General features: G+C 34.3%; 1 protein-coding gene across 4 annotated transcripts in view; it reads left to right on the forward strand.

The window, feature by feature from the left end:
- The window catches only part of sytl2a (synaptotagmin-like 2a), a 78,907-nt gene that overhangs the window by 43,011 nt on the left and 15,490 nt on the right, over window positions 1–20,406 (forward strand). For 2 of the 4 annotated variants that reach the window (XM_077547598.1, XM_077547601.1), the window contains exons 2-6: window positions 15,312–15,468; window positions 15,575–15,729; window positions 17,286–17,361; window positions 19,155–19,209; window positions 19,290–19,380. In XM_077547598.1, the coding sequence (XP_077403724.1) occupies window positions 15,368–15,468; window positions 15,575–15,729; window positions 17,286–17,361; window positions 19,155–19,209; window positions 19,290–19,380 (478 nt within the window). In that variant the 5' untranslated portion in view covers window positions 15,312–15,367. Of the gene's footprint in view, window positions 1–13,332; window positions 13,349–15,190; window positions 15,469–15,574; window positions 15,730–17,285; window positions 17,362–19,154; window positions 19,210–19,289; window positions 19,381–20,406 lie in introns of those variants that run through there. The other 2 variants (XM_077547600.1, XM_077547599.1) reach the window with 2 other exon arrangements.

Below are 20,406 nucleotides of genomic sequence, written 5' to 3' on the forward strand. Positions count from 1 at the left end.
TATATATATTTTTTTAATCTCGCCTTTTATTTTTGTATTTATTTTTTTACTTCTATTTATTTATTTTTGTGTATATATATAATGTTAATTTTATTTCCATTTATTTTTTGTATTTAATTTTTTTATTATATTTTTTAGATGTTTTTATTTTCACTTTTAGTCATTTATTTATTTATTCATTTATTTATTTTTAATTTTGGCAGTTTTGGTATTCCATATCCTATAACCTGTACAACTGAATTGAAATTTTAAAAATTATATTAAAAAGGAAAAGTTAAAATAAATAATTGAGAAAGGGTACCCTGCTTTGGAGATTTCATCTACAAATGTATACGCTCAAGTGTCAACAACTTTTTTTTTAAAGCTGGATATTGATGTGTCACAATTACCCAATCACGTTCAAACTTATATTTAGATAGTCAGCACAAATGCCACCATTTAAAGTGCCTCTAAACCGCCCAAAAAGTTAAGATGTTCTAGTTGTCTTTTTTACCTTCTAACAGAAGCCTAAAATGGTTTTGTGCTGACACTGACTGCTATTTGGAACTGTTTATAATTCTCAACCCATTGATTACAGGCTCAGTTCTAGCTGAAACAAAATAGCACTTATTTGCCACCACCATACTTCACAGTAGGTATGGTGTTCTTTTGGTAATGAGTAAAATGCTTACGGCCAATATATATTTTGAAGTTATGGCAATCAAATTCATCCTTGGTTTCATCGGACCATAACAAATTTTTCCACATGCATTTGGGAGATTGCAAGTGTATTTTTTTTCTTTGCAATGTAACACTCTACTCAATGGCCCAGAAATATAAATAAAAGGAAATTATTGTCACATGTCCTAAACAGTCAGTACTTGCAAGAATTTCCTACAGCTTCTTCAATGTTGCTGTCGGCCTCTTGGCTGCCTCCCTGAAGCTTTCTTTTCACCTTTTTATCAATTTTGCTGGGAAGTCCAATTCTTGGTAATGTCACTGTTGTGCCATATTTTCTTCACTTAATGATGAATGTCTTCACGTACGTTATCAGAATCAGAACCATCTCTATTGGCCAAGTATATAAAAAACCCACAAAGAATTTGTCTCCAGTAGTTTGAGCCACACCATCATTGCACCAACCAGCAACTCTATGGGCTATATGCCACAGACTTCCGCCCTAAAGTGTGTCATCACGCAATTTCCAGTCTGTCTTTATCCAAGGGAAATAAATGATTGTGTTTTTCACAAGTTATTTCGTTCAAGCAACTTCCTCCATGTCATCTTCCAAGAAGGACAAAAGAGAAGGGAAGTCAACCGTAAACATTTCTTGACAATAATATGTTATATGTGACCTAATTAGTCTAAACATGACATTCTGATGAATATTACATTTGTGGAGTATGAGTTATGCAGCAATATCCAGCTGTTTTTTATCCATCTCAGGGAGCGGCCATTTTGCCACTTGCTGTCGACTCAAGATTACACCACAGTTACTCAGGGTTCACACAACGACCAATCTCAGCTCACCTGTTTTCGGAAGCTGAGTTGTGATTGGTTGTTACCTGAGAACTGAGCAACTGTGATGACATTTTCACTCGACAGCAAGTGGCAAAATAGCCGCCCTCTGACATTGATAAAAACTGCTGGCTTTTGCTGCTTAACTCATATTCCAGTGACGCAATATTAACCAAAATATCGTATTTTGACTAGTGGATAGTGGATATGCATAAAACATATTGTCAAGAATTATTAGTTTTGGGTTAACTTCCCCTTAAGCTGTACGTGTGTTGTTATATTCACAATTATGAAGATAATTAAGCATGCTTTTATGTTGGTGTTTACCATGTGTTAGCTAGCCTTAATGGTACCTTATTTATTTATGATCAGTCTTTTCTGTAGCACACTGTCTTGAATTATAACCCTGTTATACTATATATCAATTTCAAACAAAGACTCAGCAGTCATTATTACTATTCATTATGAGTGCTTCAGTTCGATGAGAAAAAACAAGAGTGGATATTTTGCCTGCGCGAGAACTACAAGCAAGAATCTTGTGGCAGTCAATGTGTACTAGCTCGAGGAAAACTGTTAGAGTGTTCATATATTTATATATATAACTAATTAATGAATCACAAAAAAATATTGCATTAATTATGCATGAATGCATACTATTCATTTTGACCACAGATTATCCTTTAGCTTGACAACAGATGGTTAAGTTAAAGGTAGCACAGTTTGTGTTTGAGCAATAAACATAACTTCATGCATTTAAGTAAAGCACTTAATAACTGTTGTCATGAGTTCATGTCAAACTATTGGGGTAATTTGTTACCATTTTAAATTATGCAAGTAATTAACTGATTAGAAAAAGAGGAAGATGAGAGTGTGCAGTTGGTTTGAAAGCGATGTAGAAATTTACCACCTGTAATCTATGCCATGAGAAGATACCTTGCGGAGGAACATGGTCAAAAGTTTCAACACCACTAAATTAATCATCATCATCCAGCGTAAGTTTTACAAGTGCTACATGGAGCTCGGATTTCAGTCCTGTGTCAATGTTGAGTCAGCTCATTGGATTGATTCAGATTTCTTTCACAAAGCTGTTCTGCATGCCCTGAGTTGTCCTGCTCGCATACTGCATCATTTTTTTTTTTGACAATGTTTGAAGCATGGCATGGCATTGAGCCTATGGAAATGCTGCTCATTATTTTTTCATTGTCTAAAACAGATGCACTTTAAGCAACAGATTCGCTAAATTATTTAGTATATGAATCATAAAACCGTTAATAGTGATTTCTCCCCCTCCATTATCAAATGCACAACATCGTTTATCTATGCACAAGAGACTAATTGATGTGAAACCTACTTGGAAAGATTAAAAACTCATCATGTATTTATTTAACCTTTATTTATCCAGTTTAGGTACAGTATTTGCAATGCCAGTCAGATTGCAGACAGCAGAGTAATATAGCACACAAGGTGAATTAAATTTCCATGACAGGCTACAAATAGGTGTATTATGTGTATAATGTAAAAACTTTTTAAATTCACATTAGTATATATCAATCACTACTTCCAATACTGTCTAGTATATATCACTACTTCCAATATTGTCTGTAGCATGAACGGCATTGCACATTAGAATCATTTTTCAACTACCTTACCAAGACAAATTATACTGTACACTTAACTTTTGCCAGGTGGCAAATACATGCTCAACTGTACGTGATTCTACACCCTAGCTTCTTTTGTTGCAATTTCCTGTTGGACAGAAGGGGTAGTGCAGCTTCTTTCTTCACTACATCATGCTGGGGCAAGCTAGTTCATTCAAATGAGACTGATGAGTCATCAGTCTCATTTGAATGAACTACCTTGCCAACTGTTGCCGTGTGTGAACGCAAACGAGTGTGCCAAACATAAGACCAGGAACTGTCTGTACCAGGATTTCTAAGTTCTTGGGTGTTTTGGTGTGAAAGCGCCTTATGAAACCCTTGAAATATAGAAGATTTCTCAGTGGAACTCACTGTGAAGGTTCTCGATGAAACTCTCGGAACATCACAGGGTTCTCAGTGGAATTCCCTGTGTGAGATGTATATGAAACCCTTAATGGGTTCTTTGTTAAACCTCTTATACAGGGTTCTGGGTGGAACCTTTCACAGATGATTCTGGGTATAACCCGTTATGTTCTCGGTGGAAACCTTTGGAAGGGTTCCAGGTGGAACCTTCATATACAGTTTTAACAGGAACCAAAAAAAAGGTTCTTCTATGAGGACAAGCCGGGGAGCCCAAAAAGGTTCTAACAAGCACTTTTACTTCTAAGAGTGTATGCTAAAACGAGATGACAAATATGTTCATGCTGTACTGCCCCCAAAAAACGGTACAGCCAAATCCTGTGCTGGTGCGATCAACTGAAAAAGTTGGTAGCAAAAGTGCAAAATTGGCCTAGTTATCATCAGTAAGCAAGCTGTTCCTTGTTTGCGTCAGCTAACCTGCGGTTCAGCCCCGCCCCCGAAAAATCCAGATAACTGGGAGGGTGAAAAAAGCTATACGTTATATCTCAGGCTCTCAGCAATTCAGTTCTAAATTGTTTATGGTCTTTGCATGTATTAAACACTTAAAATATTTATTGTGTTTAGAAAAAAAGACAGAAATGTCTTTACAGGACATTTAATGATTAAGAGGTGTTTGTTTTAAAATATTTATTGGAGTATGATTTTTATTAAATTTATTTTCAACACATGTAAATGTAATCATTATTTTTATTTGCCTGTATTCAATCACAGCGTTAATGTTTCACCTGTTTGCTGTATTTTGATGATGGTTATTATGGTGGTACCTGTAAAAAAGTGTTGATTTCTCAATGAAAACTAAACAAAAATAATTTTGTCAACACACATTTTTCACCGGACTAAAACTAGAATAGACTGGACTAAAACCCTCATTAATAAACAATAACTGAGACTAAATCAGTATGCATTTTTGTCAACTAATGAAGAGGAGATGAAAATGTACTTCATAAAAACTGGACTAAAATCTATGGACATTTTAGTTCACGAACAAAAACAAGACCTAATCTAATCTGTCACTGTGACACTGTCATGTGACACACACTCACACAGTGACACACTCCCTTTCAGATCTGCAGCTAGCACATGGGACAGACAAAAAAAAGAAGTAAATTATAGTTGTAACAATGCAACAATCCAATGGCTATAACATTCTAACAATAATGTTAATCCGACCGCTAATTACTAGCTCATAGCATGGAGCCATAGTAGCCACTTGTTGATATACTGTAATTTTGTGTCAAGTTGTTTTTCATCAAAAAGATGAGAAAAAATTTGATGTGAAATAGTTTTAGATCTGAAATGTTCAACATTATCTGCTGGCCAACAATATACAGGGGTTAAATGATTGTCCTGACTAAAACTAGACTAAAACCTTGACAGTTTTTGTTGTCTAAAACTAGACAAATAAAATTATGTTTTCTTGGACAAAAATAAAGACTAAAATGCTAGGTTTATAGTCGACTAAAAATGCACTAAAAGTCACATCGCCAGCTATAAACAGGTGTGGACACTTATGCAACCACACTATCTCAGTTGTTTATTTTTACTTCCCCTTTCTAAAATAGTTTTTTTTTGGGGGGGGGGGGGGGGTCACATTATTGGCTGACAAAGTCTTGAAATTATTTCTCTTGGTCTAATTATTTAAATTACCGAAATTTGGCTTTTGATCCGGTGTGTGTACACTTTTATATCTATCCTACATTTTATTTAGTGAAATAAGTATTTAGTGCCAAAAGCAAAATGTTAGATTGTGCTTAAAGTGGAAGTCATCCCTAGAATATTTTGGAATAATATGTTCTATGCGCCTTCACTACTCTAAACACGGCATTCTGATTAATATTGCATTAGTAGAATATGATTTAAGCAGCAAAATCATAATAAGCCATTTGGCCACTTGCTGTCGGCTAAAAATGACATCACAGTTGCTCAGGGCTCAAGTAACGACAAATCACAGCTCAGCTTCAGAAAACAGGTAAGCTGTGAAGCCATCTGACTTGTTCCATTGGTGACCCTCTTCGGCCATACCAAACAACTATAGGAGGTTTGGAAGCAGGCTAGCCAACTCGCTGCTCAGATTCAATTTCTGCCCAACCTCAAAAATAGGCGGAACTCTGAGGATCATCACTTACCAGACCAGCAGTTGTCACCTCCTGGCACAGATAATCTTTGGAATCAATGAAGTTCGCTTGACTACTTCCGGTGAATTCCTAAACAGGAACAGAACAGTTTGTTTTGGCGGAAGTTAAGATGGTGAACTCAAGCTATTCAGTCTCTTCATGGAGCTGAACTAAACAGACGTGCAGAGGTGGCAAAATCAACGTCCAGAAAGTAAAAACCCTGCCACAGTTTGGCTTTAGCCCCTCATGCTAGCAAGTAAACAAGCATCCGAGGAGCTAGCTAGGGAGCTAGCTAGCTAGCACCTAGGACTAAATTTAGCCAAACCGTGGCAGGGTTTTTACTTTCTGGACCTGGATTTGCCACCTCTGCAGTTGTGCTGTATATTTAATTATTGTTTGCTCAAAAAACAAATTAAATTATGTGAAACAATGTACTGTGAATAATGTAAAATCTTGTGCAACTGTTGTTGTTTTTTAACCAAAACAAGCACAGTTTAAAAAAAAAAAACAGTTTACAGGGTCCCCGCCTTCCCCCGATTTTCTTTTTTTATTTGTTTGTTTATGTTTGTTTATTGAACATATAAACCAGAAACAGAAATACTGTAATTAGAATATAAAAGATGTAAAAGAAAAGTTTTTTTTTTTTTTTACATACATAGTCATCATTAAGCATAGTTTGTTGTTCGAAGGGGAGTTAAGTAAAAATCGTATCTAGTCCTACGCCCTTACAAGAAAAAAACAAACGCAAACTTGCACATATAAACAGCTGCACTTATACATGCATAGATATGCAAACAGCATTGTGCATTTAGTTGATAAGCTAACACATTTACAGATATATAAATCAGAACAAAGACTTGCACATACATTTTTAATTGCACTCTTATTTTCTACATTTGTACTAACTTATACCTGATTTAAATATTGTTGTTGTATGTTTGTTTTTAAATATCTTTTTAAACACAACCAGTGATTCACAACTTTTCAGGTTAATTCCAAAATTGTTCCACAAATTTACACCAATAATTGAAACACACCTTTGCTTAATATTTGTTCTTATTTTTATTATTTTATTTTTTTATAGACACTTGTACCCCTTAAATCATAGCCACTCTTCTCTGATTTCAAACAGCTTCTGAATAGTGTGGCAAAGTAGGTTGTTGTGTACTTTTTACATTATTTTAGCAATTTTAAACTCAACTAGATCATAAAATTTCATTGTATTTAATTTGATAGTCAATTTGTTAGTTCTGTATATTTTAATTGATTAATAATTATTATTGCTCTTTTTTGTCATTTGAAAAGAGGGTAAGTTTTTCTTTTATATGCGTTTCCCCATATTTCCACACAATAGGTCAGATATTGTAGTAATAATGAACAATATAATGTATATAATGACTTCTTATTCAAAACATCCTTTGTTTTTTAGAGGATCCCTATAATTTTGGACACTTTCCTTTTAACATTATCTAAGTGGGACTTCCAACTCAATTTTTCATCAATAACAACACCAAGAAATGTATTTATAGTTAGTGAATACATGTGTATCTCCATTTTTATAAATAGGAATGGCTCTTGCTGTTTTCATTCTTGATGGAAAGGTAGCAGCTCTGAATGACAAATTACAGATATGTGTTGCGCAACATATTCAATGATACTTTTGACTAATGTTATGTCGATATTGGAGCTATCAGTGGACTTTTTATTTTTTAGTGTTTTTACAACATTTAAAATGTCAGTTTAATTTATAGCACTAAGAAACATAGTGTAGGTGTTATTTTTAATATATTTATCTACTTCAAATGTATTTCTTGGCTCAGGAAATTCTTTCAGTAGGTCATTACCAACATTGACAAAGAACTCATTAAATTCATTAGCTATTTTATCAATAACATTATTTTTATCTTTTAAAAAATATTCTGGATGATCTCTTTTTTTTTTTGAATTATTTCTAATTACATGATTAATTTTTTTCCATATTTCATATGTGCCACTTCTATTCTGCTCCATTAGTGTATGATAATTATCTTTCTTACTTGTTCTTATAATATTTACTCATTTATTTTTATAGGTCTTATATTTAATTTGAGCATCAGCAGTTCTCAATTCGATAACATTTTTATATAAACTATTTTTCTTTTTACATGCATTCTCTATCCCTTTTGTCATCCATGGGCTTTTTAGGCCTTTATACTTCCCGGTGATTTTAATTAATGGACAATGTTTATCGTATAAAGTGCTTATGATAGACTGAAAAGTGTTATATCCAATATTAGGATCTTCATGTGAATAAACCTCAGACTATAAGAAGTCCACTTTCTATTTTATGAAAGTTTTTTTTTCTATTTTATGGTCAATTTTATTTATAAATATATTATCAATTAGAGTGGCAAGTGTTATTCTGCTAGGTGTTAATAATAATAATAAATTAATTTATCAGCGCCTTTCAAGACACCCAAGGACACTTTACAGGGCAAGGAAAACTAAGACGGTTAAAAACAACTCCCAAAAAATTAAAATAATAATAGTAATAAATATAATAGATAAATAAATAATAATAATAAAAAATTATTTAATATCTAAAGTGAAGATCCTGGTGTCTTATCATAACATTAGGTGCATTATTGAAATGTATTTCAATAGTAAGACATTCCATTCCATTGTCTATGATATTAAACATTCAGCTCTACTGCATCTAAAAGCTTTGTCCGCATATATTGCAACACCGCCTACCTTTTTATTTTCTTTATTTAGTGCAAGCAATTCATATCCTCCGAGTCCCATGTCACTTATTTTTTTCTTTATTAAGCCATGTTTCTGATATGGCAATTGCTTTGAAAGCAAGTTTCTGTACAGACTTCTGCTTTCAAGTGTATAACTGAAAGTGCCTTTTCCATTTTTATACTCATATTAAATTGATCGTCTATACATGTATCAGGGATGGCGAGATCCGGTCCTTGAGGGCCGGAGTCCTGCAGGTCTTGGATATTTCCCTTCTTCAACACAGCTGATTCATTATCAGCTCGTCAGCAAGCTCTGCATAAGCTTGATAACAATAATTGGAATCAGCTGCAGTTCGAGTAAGGAAAACGCCTAAAACTTGCAGGACTTCGGCCCTTGAAGACCGCAGTTTGCCATCCCTGGTCTATATAATAATCACGATTGAAACTACAGTCAATTATGAGGGTCAAAATTATTTTCAGGATGGAAAGTCTTGTGGTCAACATATTCAAAGCATTATCAAACGCGTCTGGTTGCCCTCTGTTAATCTTAAAAAGAAGTTAAGACAAACACCATTGCGATAAATTTGTATTCCTCCCCCCCTACATTTATACAAATGTTATTGAATACTTTTGTCACTGCTCACAGAAAATAGCAAACAAGTTAAATGGGTATAAATGGTTTTGATGTTGATGAGAGAAAAGAAACAAGGCATGGCAAAATAAAGGCAAAGGTAATTCGCTCCTGATTTTCCTATATCACAAATTGTTGTTTACAGACAAGAATAAAATCTGAATTAAATGCATCAATTACTTCAAACAGTACCAACCTTAAATACACTTTATCTTCAGTTGTGTAGAAAGTCCAAAAGATTCCGAAACACACACATTAGAACGATGTCTGGTATATATTAACTGCCACAAATTTCCTTCCTAACAGTTTGACAGTGACACGGTAAGTGTTTATGTGACTGCATGCTTTGCAGCATTTGGGAGAGATTAAACATCATTTTCTCTGCCTGCTCTTAGCTGATAAGCCTGTTTATATATGGGTTGATGTTCAAACCATACGTCGCTAGTTATCTACTAAAAAAATACTTGTTTAACTTTCCCACATCACATAAGACATATTTGACATACTTTGAATATATATATAAATATGAGGTGTCAGTCTATTAAATATTTTTATCGTAGTTAATCGCATGACTTCAATAATTAACTGACAATTAATCACACATTTTATATCTCAATTTATATCTCAATTCATAATAAAGTGTACAATATTTTTTTCAAATTTTTCATACTCTTGTTAACATAAAAGTGGGAAGAACCGTTAACCTAATAGAAACATGGTTGCATTTTTTAGTCATTGAATCAGTAATTTCCTAACAATTATTTAAAAAATAAAATAAAAATAGGTACTGTACCGTAAAAAACGAATGTGACATTGATTTGTGTTGGGAATGTTTCTGTCACTAGAAGAAAGAGCACGACTGTTACACTTAAGAGCTATTTTCTGGAGTTGCAGTTGTATTTTACAATTTGAAAAATTTCACAAGTTACTTCATGTTAAAGATTAGCTAGCTCCTAATATGAAAAATGCACTGAACTGTTACCACTGTCTTACAAATGCAATAATGCCATCTAGTGGCAGAAAATGACCTCAACACACATCAATATATGGGGAAACCAGTAACCACAGTGCCTGGTGATGAAAATAGTTCAACTTTTTATCTTCCATTCTTCCATCAATTCTGTACACCACTTATCCTGTTCAGGGTCACGGGTGCTGAAGACCATCTCACCTGACTTTGGGTGAAAGTTGGACTCCACCCTGACCTTGTCGCAATGCAGGGCACACATTGAGACGGGCAGCCATTCACACTCAATTTCACATCCTTACTGAGTGGGAACTGAACTGACACCACCTGCACTGAAGTCAGGCAAACGTACCACTACAGTGACTCCATTACAGTGTTAACTCAAAATCTCGTCACTACAGCTCACTAATAACGTCTTAAAATAAGAACATTAAATAAAATACATCTTACTCACCAGAGATGCTTCTCAATTATTAAGACAAACACCATCCCTTCAACGTCCAGGTTTTCTTTCTTTTCTTTATTCAAGTCTGCCTTGAAAATGACTTTTCACTAAATTCGTCCTCTCCCAGCTCCATGGAATGATGCCCAATCGAGTAGTTCTGAACCAATCAGAGGACAGAAAAATGCTGATGTCCCCCAAAGGATTCTAGCAGGCTCTTTGACATCTAATTGGTTGAGATTCTTATCGTATCTCGGTACGTCGTAATTATGGAGGACCAATATTGCCCAAATAAAAAATAAAGAAATGACTAAATAAATAAATGAATAAAAGTGAAAATAAAAACGGATATAAAAAATATAATTCAAAACTTTAATACAAAAAATAAATATAAATGGAAATAAAATATATATATCCCTGAATAAATAAATTAAAGTAAAAATTCATACAAAAATAAAAAATAAGATTCTAAAAATAAATATAAAAATAAATGTCGAAATAAATTAGAGCTGTCAAACTAAAACATTTTTTCATCAGATTAATCACATTTTAGAATTTTGATTAATCACGATTAATAGCTTAACAAAAAAAGCTTTTTTATCAACATTTTTTCCCCGCCAAATTTGAAGAGCACCAGTTTATGTGTTAATTCTTTTGACATTTAATGTTATGAGGACGTCTTCAACATTTTTTTATCCACTGCACATGCTCATCCTCTTCTTTTTCTAATCAGTTAATTACTTCCATAATTTAAAATGGAAAAAAAATGACCCCAATATTTTGACATGAACAAGTATTCTAAATGTGATACACAAACATTTATTAAATGCTTTACTTTAATGCATGTAATTATGTTTATTGCTCAAACACAACCTGTGCTACCTTTAAACGTAGCCATCCACTGTCATGCTAAAGGATAATCTATGGTCAAAATTAATAATTAAATTCGTTAATTCATGATTAATGCGATATTTTTTTGTGATTAATTAATCAGTTAACGCTTTAACTTTGACGGTGCTAACATAAATACAAAAATAAATTAAAAAATATAATTAAATATCAATTAATTAGTAAAAACGCTCTGCTCTCACATTTATTTATTTCATGCTGCAGATGCTCTGTCAGGTTGAAATGTTATTCAAATGAGGGGGTGTCTTGGGTTATCTGCAGCCTGAAATAAATAAATTTATTATTTTAGAGCAGAGCATTTTTATTTATTTATTTACATTTAATTCTATTTATTTTGTATTTATTTTAACATTCCTTTTTATTTTTTGACTCATTTTATTTTTATTTTTTTACTTTTATTTATTTACAATGTAACAAATTGACTGTAGAATTTACAAAAAATTACTGGCAAAAAAGTTGCCAGCTAATTCTTGTAAAATGTCACTACTGTGAAAACCTTTTACACTATATTACTGTATTTATTTATTTTTTTTACAAGTATTTACTGTATATAAATTACTGTTACTTACTGTATTTACTTTTTTAAGAACTCAGCAATTCACTATAATCTAGTTTACAATAGTTTATTGTATTCTGTTTCTTATTTACAGGAATATACTGGCAACTAAAGTACTATACTGTACTATACCTAAATAATGCAATATGTCGTAAAATCCATCCATCCATTTTCTTAACCGCTTATTCCTCAAAAGGGTGCTGGAGCCTATCCCAGCTAGTTTCAGGTAGTAGGCGGGGTACACCCTGAACTGGTTGCCAGCCAATCGCAGGGTACACAGAGACGAACAGCCATCCACATCTATGGACAATTTCGAGTGTTCAATTAACCTGCCATGCCTGTCTTCGGAATGTGGGAGGAGACCAGAGCACCCGGAGAAAACCCACGCAACCATGGGGAGAACATGCAAACCCCACCCAGGAAGGCCGAAGCCCGGACTCAATCTTACACCCTCAGCACTGGGAGGCGGACGTGCTTACCAGTCAGCCACCGTACCACTCTCGTTGTAAAATCAAATCTCGTTCTGCAGCCCAGTGCATAAATGAATGTTAGCTGTAATGTTGCCTGTTTATCAGAGAAATGCGATGTGTAGACTGCCCTTCTGCTAAAATATTACTCACCAATTGTGTTGGTGACAATTTGCTTCTTCTCCTATAGAAATACCCGCCAAAACCTGACAATCTTTACAGTATTTACCTGTAATCCACATATATACGTGTCAAAACATAGTTGTTCTAAAATTTACAGTATTTTACCACTAATTACGCAACAAATTACTGTACTTTGTTTTTACCCATAATGCTTTTTGTTTTATCCAGAATGCATTGCTGTAGACTGTTAAATAAAGTAAAATTTAATTACAAGGAAATGCTGTAATTTTTACTGTAGATTTTACTGAAATTTGTTACAATGTATTTATGGATACATATATTGTTTTTATTTCCATTTATATTTATTTTTGTATTTAGTTTTTGAATTATATTTTTTAATATCTGTTTTTATTTTCACTTTTATTCATTTATTTATATATTTAGTCATTTATTTGTTTTTAATTTTGGCAGTTTTTGTCCTCCAGACGTAACTAGAGTTTACACTAATATAGCAACACAGAAGCTGAAATGTGATCAGACAAAATAATAATAATAATAGTACAGTAATAACCCACAAGCAAATAATCTGTGCAACCAAGACACACACTCTTAAATGAAGACAAAAGACTGTTTGACTGTTGAATTTGTTGTCTGGGCCACCTCTCCAATTTTTGTCTTGTGCTACAATATTGATTTGCATCTTCTAAATGAGAACTCATCAGAACAGGTTTGAACAACAGTCACCGATCCATGCTCATGGGTTGTGGTCTGCTCCCTTCTTAATGTGCTTTAAGCCCCTCCCAACGTTAGCCCCTCTGGATTCTTTTAGTAGGATTTACTCAGGAAGCAGCAACAGACGAAGGTATGATGGCTTTTCGAGACACACGTTTATTAAATTGTGTGTGCGTGTGTGTGTGTGTGTTGCGTGCGTGTGTGTGTGTTGCGTGCGTGTGAGTATGAGCGATAAAATGACCATCACATTTGTTGTCTCTATTTCCAATTCCAATTTAGTTGCTTTTGTCTGAACGATTCTTGTAATAGAGCAAGCAAAACTTGACAAGCTGTAAAATCTTTACTTTCCAAAAATCTTCCAATTGTAAACTCAAACTGGCTTCCCTTTTACTCCTGCATGCTATAAATTTCATTTTAGAGAAAATAATCTTAAATTCAACATTGATTAATAAAGGAATGAATATGAAATACTTTAGAAAAAATTGACCTATTCCTTTGAACTAATAATCAATCGTGTTGTCAGGTTATATGGGTTAGAAAGACGATTTTAATGAAATATGCAGAGTCAAATTATCTTTATTGTTACAAATTTTTATTCAACCAACATGGATTCGTCTGTGTTTGAAATTTTAGATTTACTGGTGTTTTGTTTTTATTTCGTTTTTTCCAGAAAATAAATCGTATGTACTGTTTAATAATAGTTTTCTGAAAGAAAGTGGACATTAAGGGGGAAGCAAGTGATGTCCCCGCAACTTCAACAAAGAAAACAATCTTGTCTTTCAGACTTGCCTTCTTAAAGTAACACCAGATACAAGTATTTCTCTCTTGATTTTTGTTTCATTTAGTTCTGTGACACAAGAAATATTGGGTATTGAGTTAAAAACAAAAGAGGTAGGTACTAGTTTAAGTAATTTCTTCGTTTTTTACTGATAACACGAAACATTTATCCAAATAATAATTATGCTATATGTATTAATTATTTCATTAAAACCGCATCCCCCCAGGGGGCCCATCCCACTATTTGAGAAGGACTATGTAATAGTTAAGAAGAGGTTATGATATTAAGGACATTAAGGGTTTAATGTGTATTGTTTAGTAAAATGAGTGTAGGAACTATTAAATTGATAGGTCAGTGATACATTTACAATTAAAATATGATGGATATCTACATATTAGTAGTTAAATGTGGTCATGTGACATAAGGATGCAAATTGGAATGTTGTGTATAGTACTTTATTTCATTGTGTGTATAGATATAAATATTCCTAAATACTGTTGATATAGGGCAGTAATAACAAAACAAAATAAATATATCCTACTCCTTTTTGAACATGGACGTAATCTGTATGCATAAGCAGGTATTGTATTACCAATGTTTTATCTGTACGGGTCAGAAATAAGTAAGATTTAAGTTAATCTGTTAATATATATACTGTATATATTTACTTGTACATGTTTATGTTTCTTGAATTATTATTTACACATTTATGTATTTTGGTATTTTTTATATGCAAGTAGCTATACTGATGTGTTGAATCTGCTGGTCTCATTCACTTGCATTTACCTAAAGTTTGCTAGCTCCTGATTGGTTAGTGTTGGTCAGCTGATGGATGAATTGTCAGGAAGTGTTGCTGCTGGAGCTGCGTGTGTGACGAGTAAACAGCGTTGTTCCCCCCAAAAAATTCGTTTCCATCCTGCTTTTCTCATCTTATAAAGACTGTTCCATTAACAGAGGTGGCAAATCCAGTTCCAGAAAGTAAAAACCCTGCCACCGATTGGCCCCAGGTGCTAGCTAGCTAGCTCCCATGGTGCTTGTTTACCTGCTAGGTAGCTAGCTAGCTTGCATCAGAGACTAAAGACAAACTGGGGCAGGGTTTTTACTTTCTGGACCTGGATTTGCCATCTCTGTCCATTAACCACCAACGAACCCTCATGTTACATATCTATTATTTCCAACAATCTTTTTTTCTTTTCAAATGTTTTTCAACCACTGTTTTTGACTCAGTTTCAAGAAGAAGACATTAAACTGATTCCAACTGGTCTAGAAAGTATGCCTACTCTCCCAATTAAATTTAAATGAAATTCCAATGCAGCACATCACTCCCAGAAAAAAAAGTTTCACGTGGGAACACAGTGAACGGCAGTCAACATGATTGATCTGAGTTTCCTGTCAGAGGAAGAAAAGGAGACCATCCTGGCCGTGTTGAAAAGAGATGCTAAGTTGAAGAAAGCCGAGGAGCAGCGTGTTCAGTGAGTTCATCTAACTCCATCACTATAGTCATTTTAGGAATTATTATATTAATTTATGCAACGATTAATATGGATTTTCTTTCTGTGTTTTTGTATTTGCATACAGAAACTTAAAGAAGACACTGACTGACAAGAGCCACCTCAGGTATCTGACTGGAGAATGGTTTTATGAGACCAAGCAGCTTCGCCATCAGGATCGCATCCATGGGTCTGACTTTATCAGAGCCTCAATTAGGCACACAAGTAAACCTCTCAGCAATTGTGAGTTCACAATAGGCTGAAACTCATTTTGCAATTTATTTTATATCATTCATCTGTAACCCATTTATTATGACGGTGTATAACGGGCCACGTATACAAATATATTTTTTTAGAGGGCAGGGGCAATGTTTAGAGAAAAAACTCGCAAATTTGCCACTTTATAGTCGCAAAAAAAACAACCTCATAAATTCTTTAGAAAGTAGCAGATTTGAGAGAAAAAAAAAGTCAGAAACTTACTAGAAATACACGTAGCATAGCTATTTACCATTGACCACGTAATCAAGTGACTGCCCTATGACGGACGGCGGAAGGATTGTTGGTTTACTCCTTTGTCTGTCTGTACAACCGACAGCACAGCAAGATGTGACCATTTTATAAGATAATGGATTAGATAAAGGACTTTACGCTGTACGAGATTCAATGGTTACAATACGGGTAAGTGGCTCTTTTGCCGTCCAGCGTCCTGGAGGGGGCGTTCCCATGGGGGCTGTGACGTCACATGCAAAAGGTCAATAGTCTAATCGTGAGGATTCGTTGGTGGTTAATGAGACACTGTTTTTAAAATGAAAATTCATGATGGAGACTGATTAATTCTTAATTTAAACTTTACTCATCATACACGGCAGCTAGAGCGACAACACTTCCTGATCCCCTATCAGCTGACTAACACTAACCAATCACAAGCTAGCATACTTTAGGTAAATGCAAGTGAAAGACAGAGAGCAGCAGATTCGACACATCAACTTAACTACTTGTACAAAAAAAATACCAAAATGTATGAATGTGTAAATAATAATTATGGAAACATAAATGTACAAGTAAATATAATTGTTTTTTTTTAAATTAACTTAAATGCTTGATCCTCAGGATGTGGACCTTCGTAAAGCGAGGCATCTTTGCTAAAGCAATTACTATCTCCTTATTTTTTTTAAAACACGACTGAAAAGTATTGGCGCAAACATTGAAGTAGTACGCTAGAGTTTTTTTCTCACAAATCTGTCACTTTATAAAGTCGCAAATTTACTACTTCATAAACTCGCAAATTTGCTACTTTATAAAGTCGCAAAGTTGCGAGATTATAAAGTAGCAAATTTGTGAGTTTTTTTCTAGGAATATTGCCCTTGCACTCTAAAAAAATATATATATTTATACGTGGCCCCTTATACGCCGTCGTAATTTATACATATCAACATGGCTAACAAAATGTTTTTGTCAGTAAACAATATCCATGTCAACCTTCTCTTCTGCCCATTATAAGGTTATATTAATGCTTTGCAAGAATTTACCTGGATGTTACTATTTTTTACACACGTCATGGCTTGTTTAAAAAATAAATAAAGACAGTGCAACATATACAGTTCAACAAATGTGACACACATTCAACTACTAGTAACACAAACACACATATATGAACAGACTAATTAAATGTATTCCTCCACGCAATGCATTCAGGGAACCGAATACCTTAACTGTCATTACCCAATACTCAGTATGTATCGGTGTTGATAAAAGGTGGATAATACAATCACTTCGTTTAAAATCATCCTCTGCTGCAGTGACCAATCAAGTACTTGTCCCATCCCTCCCTGCTGGTATCAATTGGGAGCCCCGTGGGCATCCTGACCATGAAAGGTAAGAATTAAACTGTTAATGCACATAAATAAATAAATACAAATAGCACTTCAGTCGTAGGTTAATGGGTCAAGCAACATGTAAAGCAGGCATGTGCAACTGCCAGCTCACAGGACAGCCAAGTGCATACGTTTGTTGGTTATTACATGTATCTTAAAACTTTATCAGTTCTCACGAGCAACGGCCATCTGACAGGGCTGGACAATTAACTAAAATTTTATCACAATTTCAAATTTGGCTTCTCTCGATCATTAAAACGTAATGATCGAAAGAAAAACGATTAATGTGCAGCATGCAGAAATTCCCTACGTTGTGAAAGGACCCTGAATGCACCATCCTGTAGTAAGCCTGGAGCAGTGTGATCAGTGTGATTCTGCCGTCCCTCTAAGCGTACTTTAAGCTGTTTAATGACAACCCAGTTAGAGTTAATTATAAAACTAAACACACGATAAGGAGAATTACATATAGTGTGTATTTAAATACAAAACATGCTTCGTTTTTAACACATCGCGCGCCTAGCGCTAATGCTAACGCAAGTGAATAGAGGATCCCATTCAAATGCTAATAGGAAGTTAGCATCTACTTCGGGAGCAATAGTCCTTCAAATAAATATTCACACACAAATGCTGTGGAAACGCATACCCACAGGCACGATAACACAAATTGATTGCACAAATTCTTCCCAATTCGGGAAAAACGTTAATAGAATTAAATCGCAACTTTTTTCTGTTCTCATTGTGTGTACACCATGGCTGCACGGCACCACACTGCCCCTAAGAGGCCAAAATACGCAGGAACACCCAGTATTTGTTTTGCAATTACTGTTTTAGCATACAGTATTTTTATTTTACTTATTTTATTTCAACTTTTTTTTCATTTAAAGATTCACAGAATTTTCTTTTCTTCAAAATTCAAGGATACAAATATATCCAAGGACTTTTTTTGGGTTTGTCATACCAACATTTCCACATGACAGCACAATATACAATCCCTGAGGTCCCAGGTTAGCCCACAGACTTGTGAAAATAATTTAAGATAAAATAAATATGATAGAGGATAAATAATTCATTCAAACAATGAAGAATGAAAATGCAAGAGGCTTGAATTTCATATATTTTATAAGAAAACAAAAAAACAATAGTGTTCAAGAATAAAGTGTTCAACACGAAGGGATGAATGTGCATAAGGCTATGGTTATAGTTTTGAGTAGTTGAAAAAATTATTAGGTTTTAAAATCAATGTATAATCGTTTTATTATAAATTTATTTCAATATCAATCAAAATAAATTTCGGTGAATCAAGTCTCAGGTGTCTGGTGGAGGGCAAGACACACACGATACGATGAACGCTTGGCCATCCTTGGCTGCAGGTGATCACGCTACATTGCTTGGCCTATCTCTGATGCAGGGATTTTGGTACACGCACAGTATTCGTGGCTGTTATCATGGAACGTTGTGTAATTTCTTTATTAGTGTAATCCCTTCATACTAGCTAGTGGAGCAAAGAAAGAAAGTGGCCGGACGATTAATATGAATTTGAATTTTAAAAAAGTTTGACCTGAAAGATGGCGCAATACGGATTTTACCACGCGTTGTCATTAATATTGTAGCTATGATATTTCAGAAAGAAAAAATATATATATTACATGTTATTATTATTATTATTTAAGTGTGTGAAAATTAGTGCAGATACCATTTATCCATTATTTTTTCAACCTAATTTCAATGCACCTTTAAAATCTTGGTTTATATATAGGCTGGTGTTTCATTTCCTCTTTTGTCTCGGTTTCTAAGGTCAAACTCCCTTGGAATGCAACAAGGAAAATCGTCATTATGGTCACCCTCAAAGGTAGGTGCATGATTGAAAATAATCAAAAATATGAATGGTCACATGTTAACCCAACCTAAATATTTACTCTTTGATTCAAGCAAAGAAAAAATCCATTCAACAGTGAACTCAACACTCCTGACACTTGTGAGGAAAAAGAATTTGAGGGAGCAAGCAAAACATCACAACATGGTAAGTTTGTATATTCTTCAAACAGATATTTGTAAAACATTAAGTCCGATGTTAGTGAGTGTGGTTGTAGTGGGCTTAAATGGTTTTGAATATTTGTTGAAAAATAAGAATGGTTGTTTCACAGTTATGTGTTGACTTTATTTCGGTCCTGTATTATGTACAGTGCAGCCAGAAATGTTCACTTCACTTATTTTGAAAGTAGAAAATTAGTTCAAGATGTCTTGGGTTGTCAAAAGTAAAAAAAAAGAAGAAAAAAAAAGAGTTCAAATGCCAGGCTAACAAAGGGTAATCCCTAAAGACATGCATTCCATTGCCTTAATCCACACCGCATGATTTGAAGCTGCTTGAAAATGGAATTTACTACACTGCTTTTCTGTCATAGATTATGAATAACAAGGCAATAAGGGAAAGCAATAAATAGCCCCACCTGTTCAAAACAGATGGAAATGAAAGCAACTTCCATAGCAACTTCAAATTCTCAAATCATCCTATATAATAAATAACCTTGAATTTGTTGTGTATTTGTAATGCTATGATCAGGTGATTTAACATTTAAACAGGTTCACAGTCAATGGCAATCTGAGGGAAGACGTACCAAGAATATGACCCAAGACAAAAATGAGATTGACACCCCTGATCAAAGTATTTAGTAAATACGTTTTCCCTCCTCTATGTTCAATATATCTTTGACGGAATATTGGCATGACTCAGTGGTAGAGTGGTCATCTCCCAACCCAGAGGTTGAGAGTTCGATTCCCAACTATTATGGAATCTTTCACTTTTATTTTGCTATTGTAGTCTTAGATCAAGTGTAGGCCAAGTAGATCTAGGACCTACACTAGGAATGGGCAACTTTACGGAAGAGGATTAGGGCCATTGAAGAGAGAGCTAGCTAGCTAGCTAGCACCTGAGGCTAAAGCCAAACTGTGGCAGGGTTTTTACTTTCTGGACCTGGATTTGCCACCTCTGATTATCACTGACAATCTCCTTTTTCCTAATATGCTGCACAGTGGATGCTTGATTTGA

Source organism: Vanacampus margaritifer, chromosome 16, assembly GCF_051991255.1.
Source record: "Vanacampus margaritifer isolate UIUO_Vmar chromosome 16, RoL_Vmar_1.0, whole genome shotgun sequence".
NCBI classification, from domain to species: Eukaryota; Metazoa; Chordata; class Actinopteri; order Syngnathiformes; family Syngnathidae; genus Vanacampus; species Vanacampus margaritifer.